At 44.0% G+C, this 22,777-nt stretch overlaps 1 protein-coding gene across 1 annotated transcript in view; it reads right to left on the bottom strand.

The window, feature by feature from the left end:
- Positions 1-3,644: 3,644 nt before the first annotated feature.
- The window catches only part of CA9 (carbonic anhydrase 9), a 256,454-nt gene continuing 237,321 nt past the window's right edge, over positions 3,645-22,777 (bottom strand). Inside the window, exons 9-12 of the mRNA XM_063453520.1 lie at positions 14,647-14,706; positions 8,664-8,699; positions 5,800-5,893; positions 3,645-3,892 (exon numbers count right to left, since the gene is read on the bottom strand). Of these exons, the coding sequence (XP_063309590.1) occupies positions 3,826-3,892; positions 5,800-5,893; positions 8,664-8,699; positions 14,647-14,706 (257 nt within the window). The 3' untranslated portion in view covers positions 3,645-3,825. The remainder of the gene's footprint in view (positions 3,893-5,799; positions 5,894-8,663; positions 8,700-14,646; positions 14,707-22,777) is intronic.

The following is a 22,777-nucleotide window of genomic DNA, read 5'->3' as shown; positions in this document are numbered from 1 at the left end:
ACCCTTCTCTCTTTTTATTGATATGGTCTTATTTGAGAACTTTTTAAACTACTATACCCTTTCCTTTTAAATATAGCACATTTGCACTGTTGAATTTTTATATAATGGTTTTATCTATTATATTGTTTAATTTAATTATTTATGGGCTGTATTATCCCCTATAATAATTCTAATTCTTCTTCTTTATACATTAGTAGGTTTAATTTAATTATTTATGGGCTGTACTATCCCCTATAATAATTATAGTTCTTCCTCTTTATACATTAGTATATTCCATACAAAGGTAGCAATATCCCTATGGGAGAGGCTGGATTTTAAGATCAATATACCATTTCCGAATTGTGATGCGAAAGATAGATCATTTATTATAAAGGTGTAAAAGAAATTTGTTAAATATGAGAATTTAATCGTGTGTTATTATGTGTACCAACTCTCTCGTTGCCATGCCAACCGATAACATAGAGAACGCGAGTGACGAGCGCATAAAGATGACGTATCGTCACATAGACGAAAACCGGAAGTGACGTGCGGATCAGAAGACAGACTGAAAGCGAGGCTTGGAACGCAGGGCGTCACCGTTCCAATGGTGAACTCCCGCGATTCAACAAGCCAGAAATTAATCACAGTACCCACGAAGGGGTACTTATAGCAGGAGCCGGTCCAAGGAAGAAGCAAAGATTTTTCTCAAACCACCAGTTGAAGAAGCCAGAGCGGCGAAACGCGTCCTGGGGCCCTTGTGAGAAAAGAGACTTTGATATTGGACTTTTTTTTGACATTTTAGTGGTATTTTATGTATACACATTATTTTATATTACTATTACTTTTTTAAAATATATGTTACAAAAAATTGCTTACTATTTAAATACCACTCGTGGCATCTCCTGCTATTTTTATAAAGAAGGCGTGTAGTCCTTAACTACATACACCCTCAGACCAGAGCCAATGTGGAGGGCTCTGGGTTTAAAACAAGTGACAAAAGGAACAACCACCCAAGAAGGGATAGGGTCGCCTCCACGGACCCTACAGGCGATTACAGTGAGCTATACATAATTAGCTCCTGAAAGTGTGAGTGGGCATATTTCCCTATTTTTTATACACCACTTATTCATATCAGTATACACTATGTGTGGTTATTTTGCCTTTTGTTTTTAAGGTACAACATACCTCCATTAGGACTCCTGTATTAAAATACTCTAAGGTAGAGGTATTGCTATATATTTCGTTATAATATCTGTAAGATGAACAAGCGGAGTATTAAATCTCACTAATTGTAAAGTGAAGACGTGACTCTGTGACTCTCCCATTTGCTCTAAGCTCTGGTTTCCTCGGTCTGTGATTTGTCTTGAGGAGTAGGTCTAACTGTCCAATTACTTATTGTATTGTTTAGCGTAGATATAGATATCCCATACATCTCTTATGCATCTTCAAATGATGTGAAAGTAACACTTTGAAATGTAAAACACACCCATATGTTCACTATAAGTTACATGATTTACCCCCTCTTTAATGTCTCTTGCACTCCCCCTTGTCACTTGCACCCGATTTCCCTCACCCTCCTGTGTTTCTGACGTCATGTTGTTGCGTGGCCTAGCGAACTGTGATAAAGGGCATTCTTTATTGTCACGGCTCATTACGCGCCCCCCAGTCACAGCGGGTTTGGTAAATCCCCCTTCTGCCAGACACTCAGACACTGCTCCCCCATAGCGCCGGAGATTGTGCTGAGTGGCCTCTGGAATATAGGGTCAGGTACCTGTATTGCAATAATACAATGTATTTCTGGTTAGCTAAGTTAATGTGTTTGATTCCATGTATCACAATCAACATAACATTTTAGAATACATTAATTAATATCAGTTTTGTCAAACAGGAGATTCAATAAGACAAAATATTTATTTATATATTTTTGAAAACAAAAAACGCACAATGTGGCATTCCCTTGGATTATTACATTTACTGTATCACCCAGAATTCAGTCTGTGTCAATTCACAATAAACAGGAGCAGTGGGAGCTTCCATGATCACAGGTTCTGATAATGCTAGAGGTCTCCGAGAACCCTGGGTAGGTTTTATCCAAGTTTGGAAGATTTATAACCAAGGTCTAGCCCAGGATCACTTAGTCAGGCTGAGCAGAAGTTTTGTGTATACTCCAGATATAACATTTATTGCAGGGCCAACCATGCAAGGACTGCTGGAGGGGACTGCCTGCTGGAAGAGACAGCTGGAGGGAGACTGCCTGCTGGAGGGAGACTGGCTGGAGGAGATTGACTGCCTGCTGGGGGAGACTGCCTGCCTGCCTGCTGGGGGGAGACTGCCTGCTGGAGGGGACTGCATGCTGGAGGAGACTGACTTCTGGAATAGACAGCTGGAGGAGACTGCCTGCTGGAGGGGACTGCCTGCTGGAAGAGACTGCTGGAGGGGACTGCCTGCTGGAAGAGACAGCTGGAGGAGACTGCCTGCTGGAGGGGACTGCCTGCTGGAAGAGACAGCTGGAGGGGACTGCCTGCTGGAAGAGACAGCTGGAGGAGACTGCCTGCTGGAAGAGACACCTTTGACTGCCTGCTGGAGGGGACTGCCTGCTGGAAGAGACAGCTGGAGGAGACCGCCTGCTGGAAGAGACAGCTGGAGGAGATTGACTGCCTGCTGGGGGAGACTGCCTGCCTGTCTGCTGGGGGAAGACTGCCTACTGGAGGGGACTGCATGCTGGAGGGGACTGCATGCTGGAGGAGACTGCCTGCTGGAGGAGACTGCCTGCCTGCCTACTGGGGGGAGACTGCATGCTGGAGGGGACTGCCTGCCTGCCTGCTGGATGAGACTGCCTGCTGGAAGAGACAGCTGGAGGAGATTGACTGCATGCTGGAGGGGACTGCCTGCCTGCCTGCTGGAGGAGACTGCCTGCTGGAAGAGACAGCTGGAGGAGATTGACTGCATGCTGGAGGGGACTGCCTGCCTGCCTGCTGGAGGAGACTGCCTGCTGGAAGAGACAGCTGGAGGAGATTGACTGCCTGCTGGGGGAGACTGCCTGCCTGCTGGGGGAAGACTGCCTGCTGGAGGGGACTGCATGCTGGAGGAGACTGCCTGCTGGAGGAGACTGCCTGCTGGAGGGGATTGCCTGCTGGAGGAGTTTGCTGGAGGAGACTGCCTGCTGGAGGGGACTGCCTGCTGGAGGAGACTGCCTGCTGGAGGAGACTGCCTGCTGGAGGGGACTGCCTGCTGGAGGGGACTGCCTGCTGGAGGGGACTGCCTGCTGGAGGGGACTGCCTGCTGGAGGGGACTGCCTGCTGGAGGGGACTGCCTGCTGGAGGAGACTGCCTGCTGGAGGAGTTTGCTGGAGGAGACTGCCTGCTGGAGGACACTGACTGCTGGAGGAGACTGCCTGCTTGAGGAGTTTGCTGGAGGAGACTGCCTGCTGGAGGAGACTGCCTGCTTGAGGAGTTTGCTGGAGGAGACTGCCTGCTGGAGGAGTTTGCTGGAGGAGACTGCCTGCTGGAGGAGTTTGCTGGAGGAGACTGCCTGCTGGAGGAGACTGACTGCTTGAGGAGTTTGCTGGAGGAGACTGCTTGCTGGAGGAGACTGCCTGCTGGAGGAGTTTGCTGGAGGAGACTGCCTGCTGGAGGAGTTTGCTGGAGGAGACTGCTTGCTGGAGGAGACTGACTGCTTGAGGAGTTTGCTGGAGGAGACTGCTTGCTGGAGGAGACTGCTTGCTGGAGGAGACTGCCTGCTGGAGGAGTTTGCTGGAGGAGACTGCCTGCTGGAGGACACTGACTGCTGGAAGAGACTGCAGGATTAAGGCACACACAACGGTGAAACATTTCGCATTGTACGTCATTAGGCCACGTTCTCTTCTGTGGTGGCTGCTTTATAGATAACATTGGATTTATTTTCAGATCCAGACCTAAAAATTAAAATAAAAAAATACAAAGACATTGTCAGCGATCTTCTTTTCCTGAACGAGTAGGACAATTCGAGAAACTCATGAACTGAATCTAAATGGGAAAGCTCAGACATACTTAATTGATCTGGAAAATGTCCCAATAGTCGCAGCTTTTTTTTGTGGATTAATTTGTGAAAATTTGGAGTTTAGTGAATATAAATATAATATATATAATAAACATTGACTTTATTTACTAAAATCAGAATTCAAAGTGAATTTGAAATTTAAGACCAGAACAGTCAAACTGAAATCACTGCCAACTTATAGTATATTTCAGTTTTTCTATTTTGATCTTAAATTTGAAATTCTCACTTTAGTACATAAACTCTGGAGTAAGTTAAAAAGGTCCAGTGTGTCTCTCTATTAGACTGTAGCGGTAAACACAGCACACGTTTTCCTCCTCCCATTTAATTAAATAGAAAGTCTTTCTGGACATGAACTTAAATCATGTAGGAAATAACGTTCTCCCAATTCTCCTCTATCTAAAAGGTTCTTAGCAAATCTGACGCGTATTCTGCTGTCATCTATCCAGGGTCTTAGTAGGGAACATCACTGCACCGAATGGGGCAAAACCATACAGGCCCATAAAAGGACAAAGTAAAATCCAGAATTTTGTAACGCAACAATGGGGGAAAAAAAAAAGCTTCCATTCTAAGGGGAGAGAGGTGAGGGTCACAGCATGAGGTCCTCCTCAACTATCTTCCATTCTAAGGGGAGAGAGGTGAGGGTCACAGCACGAGGTCCTTCTCAACTAGCTTCCATTCTAAGGGGAGAGAGGTGAGGGTCACAGCACGAGGTCCTTCTCCACTAGCTTCCATTCTAAGGGGAGAGAGGTGAGGGTCACAGCATGAGGTCCTCCTCAACTAGCTTCCATTCTAAGGGGAGAGAGGTGAGGGTCACAGCACGAGGTCCTTCTCAACTAGCTTCCATTCTAAGGGGAGCGAGGTGAGGGTCACAGCACGAGGTCCTTCTCAACTAGCTTCCATTCTAAGGGGAGAGAGGTGAGGGTCACAGCACGAGGTCCTCCTCAACTAGCTTCCATTCTAAGGGGAGAGAGGTGAGGGTCACAGCACGAGGTCCTTCTCAACTAGCTTCCATTCTAAGGGGGGAGAGGTGAGGGTCACAGCACGAGGTCCTCCTCAACTAGCTTCCATTCTAAGGGGAGAGAGGTGAGGGTCACAGCACGAGGTCCTCCTCAACTAGCTTCCATTCTAAGGGGAGCGAGGTGAGGGTCACAGCACGAGGTGCTGCTTAACCAGATTCTATTCTAAGGGGATTGATATAGATCCAATGTGATCTTTGGTATATCCAAGGGAGCCCAAATTATTACAAGTGCACTTGGAGGAGCGTGAATTCAGACACCTGTCGGTATTTAACCCCTTAAGGACACATGACATGTGTGACATGTCATGATTCCCTTTTATTCCAGAAGTTTGGTCCTTAAGGGGTTAAACAAGCCTTGCACATATATTTTTCAGCATGTATTTTTATACATTAAGGTGAGGTTCACAGCACAAGGTTCTGCTTAACCAGCTTCTATTCTAAGTGGAGTGAGGTGAGGGTCAATCCCCAATCCCACCTTTATATCGAGCCCCAATCCCACATTTATATCGAGCCCCAATCCCACCTTTATATCGAGCCCCAATCCCACATTTATATCGAGCCCCAATCCCACCTTTATATCGAGCCCCAATCCCACATTTATATCGAGCCCCAATCCCACATTTATATCGAGCCCCAATCCCACATTTATATCGAGCTCCAATCCCACCTCCATCCAACATGTGGCTGAATATTTCTGATTAAGGATTGCACCCACCCATTGTGTAATTTCATGTGTTTTACCTAAATGTGTAGATAAGTTTTACCTTCTATTTCTTGTCTGGCTCTTCCTGAAGTATATAAAGAAAGCCACAGCCGTCACTGCGAACATGACTCCAAATATTATAGCCAACATGGTACCTGGTATGATAAAGGATTCATAAATATAATATTATTCAAGAAATATACCGATCAATACACAATCAGCCCATATTATTCAATAAATATACAGATCAATACACAATCTGCAGATATTATTCAATAAATATACCCGATCAATACACAATCAGCCCATATTATTCAATAAATATACAGATCAATACACAATCTGCAGATATTATTCAATAAATATACCCGATCAATACACAATCTGCAGATATTATTTAATAAATATACTGATCAATACACAATCTGCACATATTTAATAAATATACTGATCAATACACAATCTGCACATATTTAATAGATATACTGATCAATACACAATCTGCACATATTTAATAGATATACACAGGGAGGTACTCAGTCAGAGCACGGGAGCTCCGTCACATCGACCTTGTTGCTAATTTTTACCGGCTGACTGCCAATAACATCTCTTCATACAATGTTGTTAGGCTCACCCTGAGCATGTGCATTGCACCCTGTATATAATGTTGGGACGGACCGCCAGTATATCGCTGCCATGGATTCCCTTTCCCAAAAATAACGTAGCTCTAACACTCATGAAAGTAAATATCGCTGGTATCGCCTTTCCCCCCACAGATTAGTCGAGACTGAATGCTGGGAGTAGATCTGTTTAATGCATGCAAGCACTCTTAATTCCCAACGAGGTAGAATTTTGACAGGCGGGCCACAAGGTAGAAGCCCAAAATAGTTCCAGAGAAATCGTGGCAACAGCCAGTCTCGGTTCGAGGGTTTTTGTACGAAAGCCATACACAATATCCAAACTCTTTTAAGTGTCGAATGCTACCCACATTCAGTAGTTTATATTTTCCGAATGCCGTTCATATAGGTGGTCGGGAATTTGAAAAGGCAGCAGTTCCATATTCACCGGTGTCGACCACGTGCTTCGATTACATGAAATGGCAGACACCCAGGGGAGCCTTTTAGTAATATTTTCCGCTGTGGTTTCGTACTGGATACTTTGTATTCCACTTTCTAATTAGATGTTGGGGTGGTCTTTGTTCGGGAACCGAACTAGGGGAGTTTTGAATGAGCAAACCAACAGTGGAAAACAAATATTACCTAACCAAGTGATGGCGCATTCCTTCAAAAATGTATTAACCTGGGACGTCGTCCTGGTACAGATAGAGATCTGTGCACGTTTTCGGGTTCATTTCTGCTGGGAATTGGCCATTTAAATGACTCAGAAAGAATACGTTTGTTTTGTATGATCTTGGCCTTTTCATCTATTTTATTGCCGTTTGTTACCATTTAATATGTGCTTGATGGTTTCCATGTAATGCTATATAATTACTGTGTCTTTTTGCTGGAAGATGTATGGTTTAATGTTCAAGCTTTTCTCCAACCAAATAAACAGTGTTTTAATATAAACCTTTATTCCTTGGTCCCCTTCCCCCACCTCCCCAAAGAACAAAAATAAAATACCGTAGCTAAAATCTGTCTTCATTCTCCCTGCAGCCAGGTCCTCCTCCTCCTCTGATGTTGGAGGTGTAGCAGACTCATTCCCATTTTGTTTGGTTGTCCGTACCCCCCTTGTTCGTCTTAAAATGAATGGTCCCACTTTTTATACCTCCACGAACACCGACCACCCCTGGATGTTAAATGCAATTAAGTCATTACTTGAGGGCTTTCCCTGAGTGTCCGCCATTCGTATACCCCGAATGCACGTGCTCCAGTGGCGACCATTTTGTCTCCCAAACACAGGCAGCGGTACATGGTCGAACGCCTGGAACTATTTTCGGACACGCAATTCCACAAACCCAGGCAAAGATTGTATCGCTGCCCATCCCACTTACTGACCAACTAAACAAACGATGTTCGGGAGATAGGAACAACCGACTGGGGGGAGCATTCGCTTCCTATAAGCCAGGGGGAACGTTCGTCGATGTTCGCACAGGAACCCTTGAAAGTAGACTGGCCTTCGTCCTCAATTCTCTGGAACTGTTTTGGGCCATCACCTCGTGGCCGGCTGGTCAGAACTTTACCCGAATGGCGATTCCGTTCTAGCAAAAGGATCTGAGTGCTATTTGGACAACTTGGGTGCTTAGATCTGGGCTATTTGGGGATGTAAGATTTGTGGGTTCCTGTAAAATATGACCATGATTTTGGGGTGTTTTATGTATATTCCATGTATTTCCCAGTAACTGAGAGATAATTGAGTTACTCAGTTTTTACTCAATTATCTCTCAGACACAGGGACGCATGGGAGGGGCTTGCGTATATTTTGAATGGAGACCCCATACTGGGGATCCACAGATTCAGCAGAGGAAAAGCCCTTGTCAGGACTAACGCTCCGATGTCAGGGAGGGTGGGGAGCCACATTAGCCACCATTGTCTGTCGGTTACCAGCACTCTGTGAGTTAGACACCTGATCTTACAGATTAATCAGCATTATCCATGCAGAACATAATCCTTCCCTCCAGGTCATAGCAAAACACTGCCCATACAGACTCCAGGCACCATCACCACTTCAAATCACAAAAGTGGTCATGCTGGTCGAAGTAACCATTTCCGTTTTTTTGGCAGCCTATAATGAGGGTTGGAAACCAGTCACTAAGTAGTAGGTAGTAGCTCCTAGAGAGGGAGTTATTAGCTGCTGATTACTGATTAGATCTATTACTGTTAGAAATGTGTCAATCGGTAAGTAGGCACTGCTTGGGAAAAGTAAATTAGGCAGCGACTGGCCAGTAAAAAGAGCCCTCACAAAGCCATCACCCTCTGGTATTACCTGTGCTAAGGCCATGTTCATCACTGCCCTGGGCACCTGAAACATAAATAAATAGTATAAAAGGCCATGCCGTGATAGAGAGCAGTCAGTATAATAATTATAAAGACCATGCCATGATAGAGAGCAGTCAGTATATTAATTATAAAGGCCATGCTGTGATAGAGAGCAGTCAGTATATTAATTATAAAGGCCATGCCGTGATAGAGAGCAGTCATTATAATAATTATAAAGGCCATGCCGTGATAGAGAGCAGTCAGTATAATAATTATAAAGACCATGCCATGATAGAGAGCAGTCAGTATAATAATTATAAAGGCCATGCCGTGATAGAGAGCAGTCAGTATATTAATTATAAAGGCCATGCCGTGATAGAGAGCAGTCATTATAATAATTATAAAGGCCATGCTGTGATAGAGAGCAGTCAGTATAATAATTATAAAGACCATGCTGTGATAGAGAGCAGTCAGTATAATAATTATAAAGACCATGCCATGATAGAGAGCAGTCAGTATAATAATTATAAAGGCCATTGCGTGATAGAGAGCAGTCAGTATAATAGATATAAAGACCATGCCGTGATAGAGAGCAGTCAGTATATTAATTATAAAGGCCATGCCGTGATAGAGAGCAGTCAGTATATTAATTATAAAGGCCATGCCGTGATAGAGAGCAGTCATTATATAATTATAAAGGCCATGCTGTGATAGAGAGCAGTCATTCTAATAATTATAAAGGCCATGCCGTGATAGAGAGCAGTCAGTATATTAATTATAAAGGCCATGCCGTGATAGAGAGCAGTCAGTATAATAATTATAAAGGCCATGCCGTGATAGAGAGCAGTCGGTATAATAATTATAAAGACCATGCTGTGATAGAGAGCAGTCAGTATAATAATTATAAAGACCATGCCATGATAGAGAGCAGTCAGTATAATAATTATAAAGGCCATTGCGTGATAGAGAGCAGTCAGTATAATAGATATAAAGACCATGCCGTGATAGAGAGCAGTCAGTATATTAATTATAAAGGCCATGCCGTGATAGAGAGCAGTCAGTATATTAATTATAAAGGCCATGCCGTGATAGAGAGCAGTCATTATATAATTATAAAGGCCATGCTGTGATAGAGAGCAGTCATTCTAATAATTATAAAGGCCATGCCGTGATAGAGAGCAGTCAGTATATTAATTATAAAGGCCATGCCGTGATAGAGAGCAGTCAGTATAATAATTATAAAGGCCATGCCGTGATAGAGAGCAGTCATTCTAATAATTATAAAGACCATGCTGTGATAGAGAGCAGTCGGTATAATAATTATAAAGACCATTGCGTGATAGAGAGCAGTCAGTATATTAATTATAAAGGCCATGCCATGATAGAGAGCAGTCATTATAATAATTATAAAGGCCATGCTGTGATAGAGAGCAGTCATTCTAATAATTATAAAGGCCATGCTGTGATAGAGAGCAGTCAGTATAATAATTATAAAGACCATTGCGTGATAGAGAGCAGTCAGTATATTAATTATAAAGGCCATGCCATAATAGAGAGCAGTCATTATATTAATTGCGTGATAGAGAGCGAGATAGAGAGCGTGATAGAGAGCAGTCAGTATATTAATTATAAAGACCATTGCGTGATAGAGAGCAGTCAGTATATTAATTATAAAGGCCATGCCATGATAGAGAGCAGTCATTATAATAATTATAAAGGCCATGCTGTGATAGAGAGCAGTCAGTATATTAATTATAAAGGCCATTGCGTGATAGAGAGCAGTCAGTATATTAATTATAAAGGCCATGCCGTGATAGAGAGCAGTCAGTATAATAATTATAAAGGCCATGCTGTGATAGAGAGCAGTCGGTATAATAATTATAAAGACCATTGCGTGATAGAGAGCAGTCAGTATATTAATTATAAAGGCCATGCCATGATAGAGAGCAGTCATTCTAATAATTATAAAGGCCATGCTGTGATAGAGAGCAGTCAGTATAAGAATTATAAAGGCCATGCCATGATAGAGAGCAGTCAGTATATTAATTATAAAGGCCATTGCGTGATAGAGAGCAGTCAGTATAATAGATATAAAGACCATGCCGTGATAGAGAGCAGTCAGTATAAGAATTATAAAGGCCATGCCATGATAGAGAGCAGTCAGTATATTAATTATAAAGGCCATTGCGTGATAGAGAGCAGTCAGTATAATAGATATAAAGACCATGCCGTGATAGAGAGCAGTCAGTATAATAATTATAAAGGCCATGCCATGATAGAGAGCAGTCAGTATAATAATTATAAAGGCCATGCTGTGATAGAGAGCAGTCAGTATAATAATTATAAAGGCCATGCTGTGATAGAGAGCAGTCAGTATAATAATTATAAAGGCCATGCCGTGATAGAGAGCAGTCAGTATATTAATTATAAAGGCCATGCTGTGATAGAGAGCAGTCATTATAATAATTATAAAGGCCATGCTGTGATAGAGAGCAGTCGGTATGATAATTATAAAGACCATTGCGTGATAGAGAGCAGTCAGTATAATAATTATAAAGGCCATGCTGTGATAGAGAGCAGTCAGTATAATAATTATAAAGGCCATGCTGTGATAGAGAGCAGTCAGTATATTAATTATAAAGGCCATGCCGTGATAGAGAGCAGTCAGTATATTAATTATAAAGGCCATGCCGTGATAGAGAGCAGTCAGTATATTAATTATAAAGACCATGCCGTGATAGAGAGCAGTCAGTATATTAATTATAAAGACCATGCTGTGATAAAGAGCAGTCAGTATAATAATTATAAAGGCCATGCTGTGATAGAGAGCAGTCAGTATAATAATTATAAAGGCCATGCTGTGATAAAGAGCAGTCAGTATAATAATTATAAAGGCCATGCTGTGATAGAGAGCAGTCAGTATAATAATTATAAAGGCCATGCTGTGATAGAGAGCAGTCATTATAATAATTATAAAGGCCATGCCGTGATAGAGAGCAGTCAGTATAATAATTATAAAGGCCATGCCGTGATAGAGAGCAGTCAGTATAATAATTATAAAGGCCATGCTGTGATAGAGAGCAGTCAGTATAATAATTATAAAGGCCATGCTGTGATAGAGAGCAGTCAGTATAATAATTATAAAGGCCATGCTGTGATAGAGAGCAGTCAGTATAATAATTATAAAGGCCATGCTGTGATAGAGAGCAGTCAGTATAATAATTATAAAGGCCATGCCGTGATAGAGAGCAGTCATTATAATAATTATAAAGGCCATGCCATGATAGAGAGCAGTCAGTATATTAATTATAAAGGCCATGCCGTGATAGAGAGCAGTCAGTATATTAATTATAAAGGCCATGCCGTGATAGAGAGCAGTCATTATATAATTATAAAGGCCATGCCGTGATAGAGAGCAGTCAGTATATTAATTATAAAGGCCATGCCGTGATAGAGAGCAGTCAGTATATTAATTATAAAGGCCATGCCGTGATAGAGAGCAGTCATTATATAATTATAAAGGCCATGCTGTGATAGAGAGCAGTCAGTATATTAATTATAAAGGCCATGCCGTGATAGAGAGCAGTCAGTATATTAATTATAAAGGCCATGCCGTGATAGAGAGCAGTCAGTATAATAATTATAAAGGCCATGCCGTGATAGAGAGCAGTCATTCTAATAATTATAAAGACCATGCTGTGATAGAGAGCAGTCGGTATAATAATTATAAAGACCATTGCGTGATAGAGAGCAGTCAGTATATTAATTATAAAGGCCATGCCATGATAGAGAGCAGTCATTATAATAATTATAAAGGCCATGCTGTGATAGAGAGCAGTCATTCTAATAATTATAAAGGCCATGCTGTGATAGAGAGCAGTCAGTATAATAATTATAAAGACCATTGCGTGATAGAGAGCAGTCAGTATATTAATTATAAAGGCCATGCCATAATAGAGAGCAGTCATTATATTAATTGCGTGATAGAGAGCGAGATAGAGAGCGTGATAGAGAGCAGTCAGTATATTAATTATAAAGACCATTGCGTGATAGAGAGCAGTCAGTATATTAATTATAAAGGCCATGCCATGATAGAGAGCAGTCATTATAATAATTATAAAGGCCATGCTGTGATAGAGAGCAGTCAGTATATTAATTATAAAGGCCATTGCGTGATAGAGAGCAGTCAGTATATTAATTATAAAGGCCATGCCGTGATAGAGAGCAGTCAGTATAATAATTATAAAGGCCATGCTGTGATAGAGAGCAGTCGGTATAATAATTATAAAGACCATTGCGTGATAGAGAGCAGTCAGTATATTAATTATAAAGGCCATGCCATGATAGAGAGCAGTCATTCTAATAATTATAAAGGCCATGCTGTGATAGAGAGCAGTCAGTATAAGAATTATAAAGGCCATGCCATGATAGAGAGCAGTCAGTATATTAATTATAAAGGCCATTGCGTGATAGAGAGCAGTCAGTATAATAGATATAAAGACCATGCCGTGATAGAGAGCAGTCAGTATAAGAATTATAAAGGCCATGCCATGATAGAGAGCAGTCAGTATATTAATTATAAAGGCCATTGCGTGATAGAGAGCAGTCAGTATAATAGATATAAAGACCATGCCGTGATAGAGAGCAGTCAGTATAATAATTATAAAGGCCATGCCATGATAGAGAGCAGTCAGTATAATAATTATAAAGGCCATGCTGTGATAGAGAGCAGTCAGTATAATAATTATAAAGGCCATGCTGTGATAGAGAGCAGTCAGTATAATAATTATAAAGGCCATGCCGTGATAGAGAGCAGTCAGTATATTAATTATAAAGGCCATGCTGTGATAGAGAGCAGTCATTATAATAATTATAAAGGCCATGCTGTGATAGAGAGCAGTCGGTATGATAATTATAAAGACCATTGCGTGATAGAGAGCAGTCAGTATAATAATTATAAAGGCCATGCTGTGATAGAGAGCAGTCAGTATAATAATTATAAAGGCCATGCTGTGATAGAGAGCAGTCAGTATATTAATTATAAAGGCCATGCCGTGATAGAGAGCAGTCAGTATATTAATTATAAAGGCCATGCCGTGATAGAGAGCAGTCAGTATATTAATTATAAAGACCATGCCGTGATAGAGAGCAGTCAGTATATTAATTATAAAGACCATGCTGTGATAAAGAGCAGTCAGTATAATAATTATAAAGGCCATGCCGTGATAGAGAGCAGTCAGTATAATAATTATAAAGGCCATGCTGTGATAGAGAGCAGTCAGTATAATAATTATAAAGGCCATGCTGTGATAGAGAGCAGTCAGTATAATAATTATAAAGGCCATGCTGTGATAGAGAGCAGTCAGTATAATAATTATAAAGGCCATGCTGTGATAGAGAGCAGTCAGTATAATAATTATAAAGGCCATGCCGTGATAGAGAGCAGTCATTATAATAATTATAAAGGCCATGCCATGATAGAGAGCAGTCAGTATATTAATTATAAAGACCATGCCGTGATAGAGAGCAGTCAGTATAATAATTATAAAGGCCATGCCATGATAGAGAGCAGTCAGTATAATAATTATAAAGGCCATGCTGTGATAGAGAGCAGTCAGTATAATAATTATAAAGGCCATGCCATGATAGAGAGCAGTCAGTATATTAATTATAAAGGCCATGCTGTGATAGAGAGCAGTCAGTATATTAATTATAAAGGCCATGCCGTGATAGAGAGCAGTCAGTATATTAATTATAAAGACCATGCCGTGATAGAGAGCAGTCAGTATATTAATTATAAAGGCCATGCCATGATAGAGAGCAGTCAGTATAATAATTATAAAGGCCATTCCGTGATAGAGAGCAGTCAGTATATTAATTATAAAGACCATGCCGTGATAGAGAGAAGTAACTGTAAAGATTATTGAATATAAAGATTATTAAAAGCGATATTTGAAGCTATGTCATCTGTATAATTGTACGTGAGCTACCTTTATCAGAATTGTTGGATGGTTCATCAGAAGAAGGGGCTTCTGCCGCTGGAACTGGACCTGAAATCACAGAACGTGACATTAAGAATGAGAATAATTTTATACACAAAGAAAGAATATGTTTTCATATACACCTTGTAAATACGTGAATATATATATTGTAAATAAGTGAATATATATATTGTAAATAAGTGAATATATATATATATATTGTAAATAAGTGAATATATATATATATATATTGTAAATAAGTGAATATATATATATATATTGTAAATAAGTGAATATATATATATATATTGTAAATAAGTGAATATATATATATATATATATTGTAAATAAGTGAATATATATACCGTATATACTCGAGTATAAGCCGACCCGAATATAAGCCGAGGCCCCTAATTTTATCCCAAAAAACTGGGAAAACTTATTGACTCGAGTATAAGACTAGGGTGGGAAATGCAGCAGCTACTGGTAAATTTCTAAATAAAATTAGATCCTAAAAAAAATATATTAATTGAATATTTATTTACAGTGTGTGTATAATGAATGCAGTGTGTGCGTATGTGTGTGTGTATGAGTGCAGCGTGTGTGTATGAGTGCAGTGTGTGTATGAGTGCAGTGTGTGTGTGCATGAATGCAGTGTGTGTGTGCATGAATGCAGTGTGTGAATGCAGTGTGTGCAGGGCCGGTGCAAGGATATTTGCCGCTGTAGGCAAAACATTTTTTGCCGCCCCCTCCCCCCCATATGTCCTGACTTCCCCTCCTCCTCCCTCAGTGGTCCTTACCTCCCCACCCCCGTGTTCCTTCACCCCCCCCCCCAGTGGTCCTGACTCACCCCTCCCCTAGTGGTCCTTACCCTCCCCTCCCCTAGTGGTCCTTACTTCCCCCTCCCCTCCCATAGTGGTCCTTATCCCACCCCCTCCCTCTCATAGTGGTCCTTATCCCCCCCCTCCCTCCCATAGTGGTCCTTATACCCCCCCTCCCTCCCATAGTGGTCCTTATCCCACCCCCTCCCTCCCATAGTGGTCCTTATCCCCCCCTCCCTCCCATAGTGGTCCTTATCCCCCCCTCCCTCCCATAGTGGTCCTTATCCCCCCCCCTCCCTCCCATAGTGGTCCTTATCCCCCCCTCCCTCCCATAGTGGTCCTTATCCCCCCCTCCCTCCCATAGTGGTCCTTATCCCCCCCCTCCCTCCCATAGTGGTCCTTACCCCCCCTCCCTCCCATAGCGGTCCTTATACCCCCCCTCCCTCCCATAGTGGTCCTTATCCCCCCCCCCCCCCCTCCCATAGTGGTCCTTATACCCCCCTCCCTCCCATAGTGGTCCTTAACCCACCCCCACCCTCCCATAGTGGTCCTTAACCCACCCCCACCCTCCCATAGTGGTCCTTATACCCCCCCCCCATCCCAAAGTGGTCCTTATACCCCTTTTTTTTGTTATTATTATTTTTTTTTTTATTCTTATTATTTTTTATTATTTCTTCTTATTTTATTTTTTTTCGTCCCCCCTCCCTGCTTGATACATGGCAGGGAGGGGGGCTCTCCTTCCCTGGTGGTCCAGTGGCAGTTCAGTGGGGGGGAGAGGGGGGCTGGCAGAGCTGTACTTACCTGTTCTGCAGCTCCTGTCAGCTCTCTCCTCCTCTGCGCCGTCCGTTCTGCTCTTCTGTCAGCTCCCAGTGTAAATCTCACGAGAGCCGCGGCTCTCGCGAGACTTACACTGGGAGCTGACCGAGGTGCTGAACGGACCGGCAGAGGAGGAGAGAGCTGACAGGAGCTGCAGAACAGGTAAGTACAGCTCTGCCAGCCCCCCTCTCCCCCCAGTCTGTATTATGGCAATGCAAATTGCCATAATACAGACCTTGACTCGAGTATAAGCCGAGTTGGGGTTTTTCAGCCCCAAAAATGGGCTGAAAAACTCGGCTTATACTCGAGTATATACGGTATATATATATTGTAAATACGTGAATATTTATATATATTGTAAATAAGTAGTGATGTACCGAACTGTCCGCCGGCGGACAGTTCCCGGCGAACTTAGCGTGTTCGCATTCGCCACGGCGGGCGGACACATGCGCAGTTCGATCCGCCCCCTATTCGTCATCATTGGGCAAACTTTGACCCTGTGCCTCTCGGTCAGCAGACACATTCCAGCCAATCAGCAGCACTCCCTCCCTTCCACACCCTCCAACCTCCCTCCCAGCATCCATTTTCGATTCATTCGGAAGATGCATGCTTAGTGAGAGGAGGGAAAGTTTAGCTGCTGCTGATTAGATAGGGAAATTGATAGCTAGGCTAGGGTATTCAGTGTCCACTACAATCCTGAAGGACTCATCTGATCTCTGCTGTAAGGACAGCAACCCCAAAAAGCCCTTTTTAGGGCTACAACATCAGGCTGCTTTTTTTTTTCTTTTCTGTGTAATGTAATTGCAGGTGCCTGCCTGCCAGCCTGTGTGTCAGGCTCACAGCATATACTGTGCCCACTTGCCCAGTGCCACCACTCATATCTGTTTTAACAATCAGTTAAGCTTTACATTTAAAATAAATATATTTTTTTCACTGTAATAGAAGAGCAGTAAGTTGTCTGCAAGCATCTGGGTGTCAGGCCTACTTCAGCGTGTGCCCTGCACAACCCTGCCAGCGTGCTTTGACAGTTGCCAATCATATCTGGTGTCTCTTTAGCGTGCTTTTACAAAGAAAAAAGGTTTCCAGTGTAAGCTAATAGCAGCCAGTCAGTGTCCTTCAAGCGGCTCTGTCAGGCCTTCCTTCAGCGTGTGCCCTGCACAACCCTGCCAGCGTGCTTTGACAGTTGCCAATTGTAACGGATCACCTGGCACCCCGACTGAGTACCTCCGTTAATGGATGCTCCTAGTGCTTCCTGAGGACTCCAGGCACTCTGGCAGACACCACAATCACCGAATCCGAGAAACCTTTAAATTCTCCCAAGCGTATGAATGCTGTAGACCATTGAATAGGAACCATACGAATAGGCTTGTACTCCTAGCAGTCAACTGGAACAGCATGCAATAAATCCTTCCCCCCAATAATGAGACGACACATCACTTTGAGGGTTAAACAGGAACTCTCGACTGGCTCATCCAGCCTGGCTTTTATTACAATAATACACATACAGTCCACACCCAGGGGGAGGCATAAAATATCCAATCACATACATGGTTCAGCCCACACATCCCCTCCCCTCAGATAACATTAAACCCAATTATCCGGTACACTTTTCCAGCCAAGTTCTGGATGTACCCCAAAAACAGGGGGTACACCTTTAAATCCAGCGTCGCTGGATAGCCCTTATTCAGGGGGGAAACATATCCAAAATTCAAGTCATTCGGATGAACGGTTCGTGAGATATGGGGTTCCAAAGATTTGACCGACCGCATGGGTAAAGTATCCGAAAACAGTTCCATGCATTTTGGCCCTGCGGTCGGTCACAAACAAGGGAATGAAAACAGACGAATTGCCTGTGTTATAGAGCCTGGAGAGGGTTTGAATGAATTCCCTTGTTTGTGGGGTTCTTTCTACCGAACGGCGGGTCATTCGGTAGTTTCTATACGAATTTCTGGAAGTATGGAGGTCTCAGCGGTGTTTGCCTAGTCAAGTGTCCGATTTTAGTTCCAGACACTCGACGGCAAAACACCGCTGTTCGGTAGTTTAAGATGGCCGCCGCCACGTGTTTGTTTCCCGAATGGCGGCCACCCAGAGGACAAAGCATACATTACATGGATTGCCAATTACCCGTTTGCAACATTGTTGCAAACTGTAATTGGAGGCACACTTAGTCCTGGGTGGTCTGGTTGTTCGGTAGTTTCACTCAATATAATGAATGGAGTGATTCTACCGAACAATCAGATGAATGCTGCAGACATATCCCAGGTTAAACTTAACACACAAATACACATATAATATTACAGGCAGTACACTAGAATATGTAGCACAGTCTTAAAGGGACAGTAGTCCCAAAAGTCCCCATATGTCCATAGATGCTGTTAAAAGGGCCAGTAGCAGCAATATACAGTACAATATGCCCCAAATAACCCAGGGGCCATAGTCAGTAGGTAGGAGGCTAGCAAACAGGCTTCTCCAGGGCCCAGTGGTGAGGTTGGTTTCGCCACACCAATCATATCTGGTGTCTCTTTAGCGTGCTTTTACAAAGAAAAAAGGTTTCCAGTGTAAGCTAATAGCAGCCAGTCAGTGTCCTTCAAGCGGCTCTGTCAGGCCTTCCTTCAGCGTGTGCCCTGCACAACCCTGCCAGCGTGCTTTGACAGTTGCCAATCATATCTGGTGTCTCTTTAGCGTGCTTTTACAAAGAAAAAAGGTTTCCAGTGTAAGCTAATAGCAGCCAGTCAGTGTCCTTCAAGCGGCTCTGTCAGACCTTCCATCAGCGTGTGCCCTGCACAACCCTGCCAGCGTGCTTTGACAGTTGCCAATCATATCTGGTGTCTCTATAGCGTGCTTTTACAAAGAAAAAAGGTTTCCAGTGTAAGCTAATAGCAGCCAGTCAGTGTCCTTCAAGCGGCTCTGTCAGGCCTTCCTTCAGCGTGTGCCCTGCACAACCCTGCCAGCGTACTTTGACAGTTGCCACTCATATCTGGTGTCTCTATAGCGTGCTTTTAAAACCAAAACTTTGTTTCCACTGTAATAGAAGAGCAGTTGCCTGCCTGCCAGCTTCTGTGTGAGTTTCACAGTGGATACTGTGCCCTCTTGCCCAGTGCCACCACTCATATCTGTTTTTACAATAGCTTAAGCTTTAGATTTAAAATAAATAATTTTTTTCACTGTAATAGAAGAGCAGTTAGTTGTCTGCAAGCGTCTGGGTGTCAGGCCTACTTCAGCGTGTGCTCTGCAGACCTGTGCCAGTGTGCTTTGACAGTTGCCACTCATATCTTGTGTCTCTATAGCGTGCTTTTACAAAGAAAAAAGGTTTCCAGTGTAAGCTAATAGCAGCCAGTCAGTGTCCTTCAAGCGGCTCTGTCAGGCCTTCCATCAGCGTGTGCCCTGCACAACCCTGCCAGCGTGCTTTGACAGTTGCCAATCATATCTGGTGTCTCTATAGCGTGCTTTTACAAAGAAAAAAGGTTTCCAGTGTAAGCTAATAGCAGCCAGTCAGTGTCCTTCAAGCGGCTCTGTCAGGCCTTCCTTCAGCGTGTGCCCTGCACAACCCTGCCAGCGTACTTTGACAGTTGCCACTCATATCTGGTGTCTCTATAGCGTGCTTTTAAAACCAAAACTTTGTTTCCACTGTAATAGAAGAGCAGTTGCCTGCCTGCCAGCTTCTGTGTGAGTTTCACAGTGGATACTGTGCCCTCTTGCCCAGTGCCACCACTCATATCTGTTTTTACAATAGCTTAAGCTTTAGATTTAAAATAAATAATTTTTTTCACTGTAATAGAAGAGCAGTTAGTTGTCTGCAAGCGTCTGGGTGTCAGGCCTACTTCAGCGTGTGCTCTGCAGACCTGTGCCAGCGTACTTTGACAGTTGCCACTCATATCTTGTGTCTCTATAGCGTGCTTTTACAACCAAAATTTGTTTTTCACTGTTATAGATTGAATAGCAGTTACTTGTCTTCAAGCGGGTGTCTCAGGCCTACTTCAGCGTGTGCTCTGCAGACCTGTGCCAGCGTGCTTTGACAGTTGCCACTCATATCTTGTGTCTCTATAGCGTGCTTTTACAACCAAAATTAGTTTTTCACTGTTATAGATTGAATAGCAGTTACTTGTCTTCAAGCGGGTGTCTCAGGCCTACAGTGTGTGCTCTGCAGAACTGTTACAGTTCACATTGCCAATCATATCTGGTCTCACAGTAGCTTGCACGCATAGTACCACTAATCCCCCAAAAAATGACAGGCAGAGGCAGGCCACCCCGCAGGGGCCGTCGTGGTCGTGGTGCTGTGATTCCCTTTTGCCCTAGAATAATGCCCAGTTTTCAGAAGCCACGTACCCTGAACTTGAAAAGTTCTGAGGACATAGTTGATTGGCTAACACAGGACACCCAATCTTGTACAGCCTCCGCTCGGAACCTTGACGCACCATCCTCCTCCAGCTTAGCTTCAGGCACCTCTCAAGATAGCACTCACCCGCCTGCCGCCACCACCAAAACTAGCACCACAGCCGCTTTACTTGGTATGTCAGAGGAGTTATTCACACACCCGTTTGAAGAAATGAGTGATGCGCAACCATTATTGCTAGAGGATGTAGATAACAGGGATATGTCTCAGGCAGGCAGCATTAAACACATGGAGGTACGGTGTGATGATGATGATGTTGTATCCGCTGCTGCTTCCTTTTCTGAATTGTCAGATACAAGCGAAGCGGTTGATGATGACGATGCGTCCATGGATGTCACGTGGGTGCCCGCTAGAAGAGAAGAAGAACATGGCGAAAGTTCAGATGGGGAGACAGAGAGGAGGAGGAGGAGACCAGTTGGAAGCAGGGGGGGTCGTCGCAAGGAGCTAGTGGCACCATCAGACAGCATGCATCGGCACCCGGGGTCAGCCCGACAGCACGCCAATCAACGCATGCTGTGTCCACCACCAGAATGCCGTCATTGCAGAGCTCAGCAGTGTGGCATTTTTTTTGTGTGTCTGCCTCTGACAACAGCGATGCCATTTGCAACCTGTGCCAAAGGAAACTGAGTCGTGGGAGGTCCAACACCCACCTAGGTACAACTGCTTTGCGTAGGCACATGATCTCACATCACAAACGCCTATGGGATCAACACATGAGTACAAGCAGCACGCCTACTCTAAGCCGCCATCCTCCTCCTGGTCCAGCATCTTCAGCCACGTCAACCACTGCTGTCCTTCTTGCCCCCTCTCAACCATCCGCCACTCCGTCTCCCGCCTTGAGCAGTTCCCGCTCATCTGCCCACAGTCATGTGTCTGTCAAGGACATGTTTGAGCGTAAGAAGCCAATGTCACCAAGTCACCCCCTTGCCCAGCGTCTGACAGCTGGCTTGTCCGAACTATTAGCCCGCCAGCTTTTACCATACAATCTGGTTGAGTCTGAGGCAAAAAAAAATTTGTAGCTATTGGGACACCGCAGTGGAAGGTACCCGGCCGGAATTTCTTTTCACAAAAGGCAATCCCCAACTTGTACTCGATTGTGCAAAAGGAAGTCATGGCATGTCTGGCACACAGTGTTGGGGCAAGGGTCCATCTGACCACTGATACCTGGTCTGCAAAGCATGGTCAGGGCAGGTATATCACCTACACTGCGCATTGGGTAAACCTGCTGACGGCTCACAAGCAAGGAATGCGTGGCATTGCAGAGGAGTTGGTGACACCGCCACGAATTGCAGGCAGTCCTGCTGCCACCTCCTCTACTCCTCCTACTCCATCCTCTTCCATAACCTCCTCGGCTGAGTCCTCTTGTGCCGCTGCTTCTTGCTCCACATCAACGGCACCCCCCCAGCTCCCCAGGTACTATTCCACATCCCGGATCCGGCAGTGTCACGCCGTCTTGGGTTTGACTTGCTTGAAAGCAGAGAGTCACACCGGACAAGCACTCCTGTCCGCCCTGAACGCACAGGTGGAAAAGTGGCTGACTCCGCAGCAACTGGATATCGGCAAAGTGGTGTGTGACAACGGAAAAAATTTGATAGCGGCATTGAAGTTGGGCAAGTTGACACATGTGCCGTGCATGGCACATGTGTGTAATCTGATCGTACAACGCTTTGTGCATAAGTACACAGGCTTACAGGACGTCCTGAAGCAGGCCAGGAAGGTGTGTGGCCATTTCAGGCGTTCCTACACGGCCATGGCTCACTTTGCCGATATCCAGCGGCGAAACAACATGCCAGTGAGGCGCTTGATTTGCGACAGCCCTACACGTTGGAATTCAACACTCCTAATGTTCGACCGCCTGCTCCAACAAGAAAAAGCTGTTAATGAATATTTGTATGACCGGGGTGCTAGGACAGCCTCTGGGGAGCTGGGAATTTTTTTGCCACGTTACTGGACGCTCATGCGCAATGCCTGTAGGCTCATGCGTCCTTTTGAGGAGGTGACAAACCTAGTCAGTCGCACCGAAGGCACCATCAGCGACATCATACCATTTGTTTTCTTCATGGAGCGTGCCCTGCGAAGAGTGCTGGATCAGGCTGTAGATGAGCGTGAA

The sequence above is a fragment of the Pelobates fuscus genome, chromosome 5 (genome assembly GCF_036172605.1).
Source record: "Pelobates fuscus isolate aPelFus1 chromosome 5, aPelFus1.pri, whole genome shotgun sequence".
Lineage (NCBI taxonomy): Eukaryota > Metazoa > Chordata > Amphibia > Anura > Pelobatidae > Pelobates > Pelobates fuscus.
Note: the sequence above shows the minus strand (reverse complement) of the source record. Positions and strands in the feature narration are given on the sequence as shown.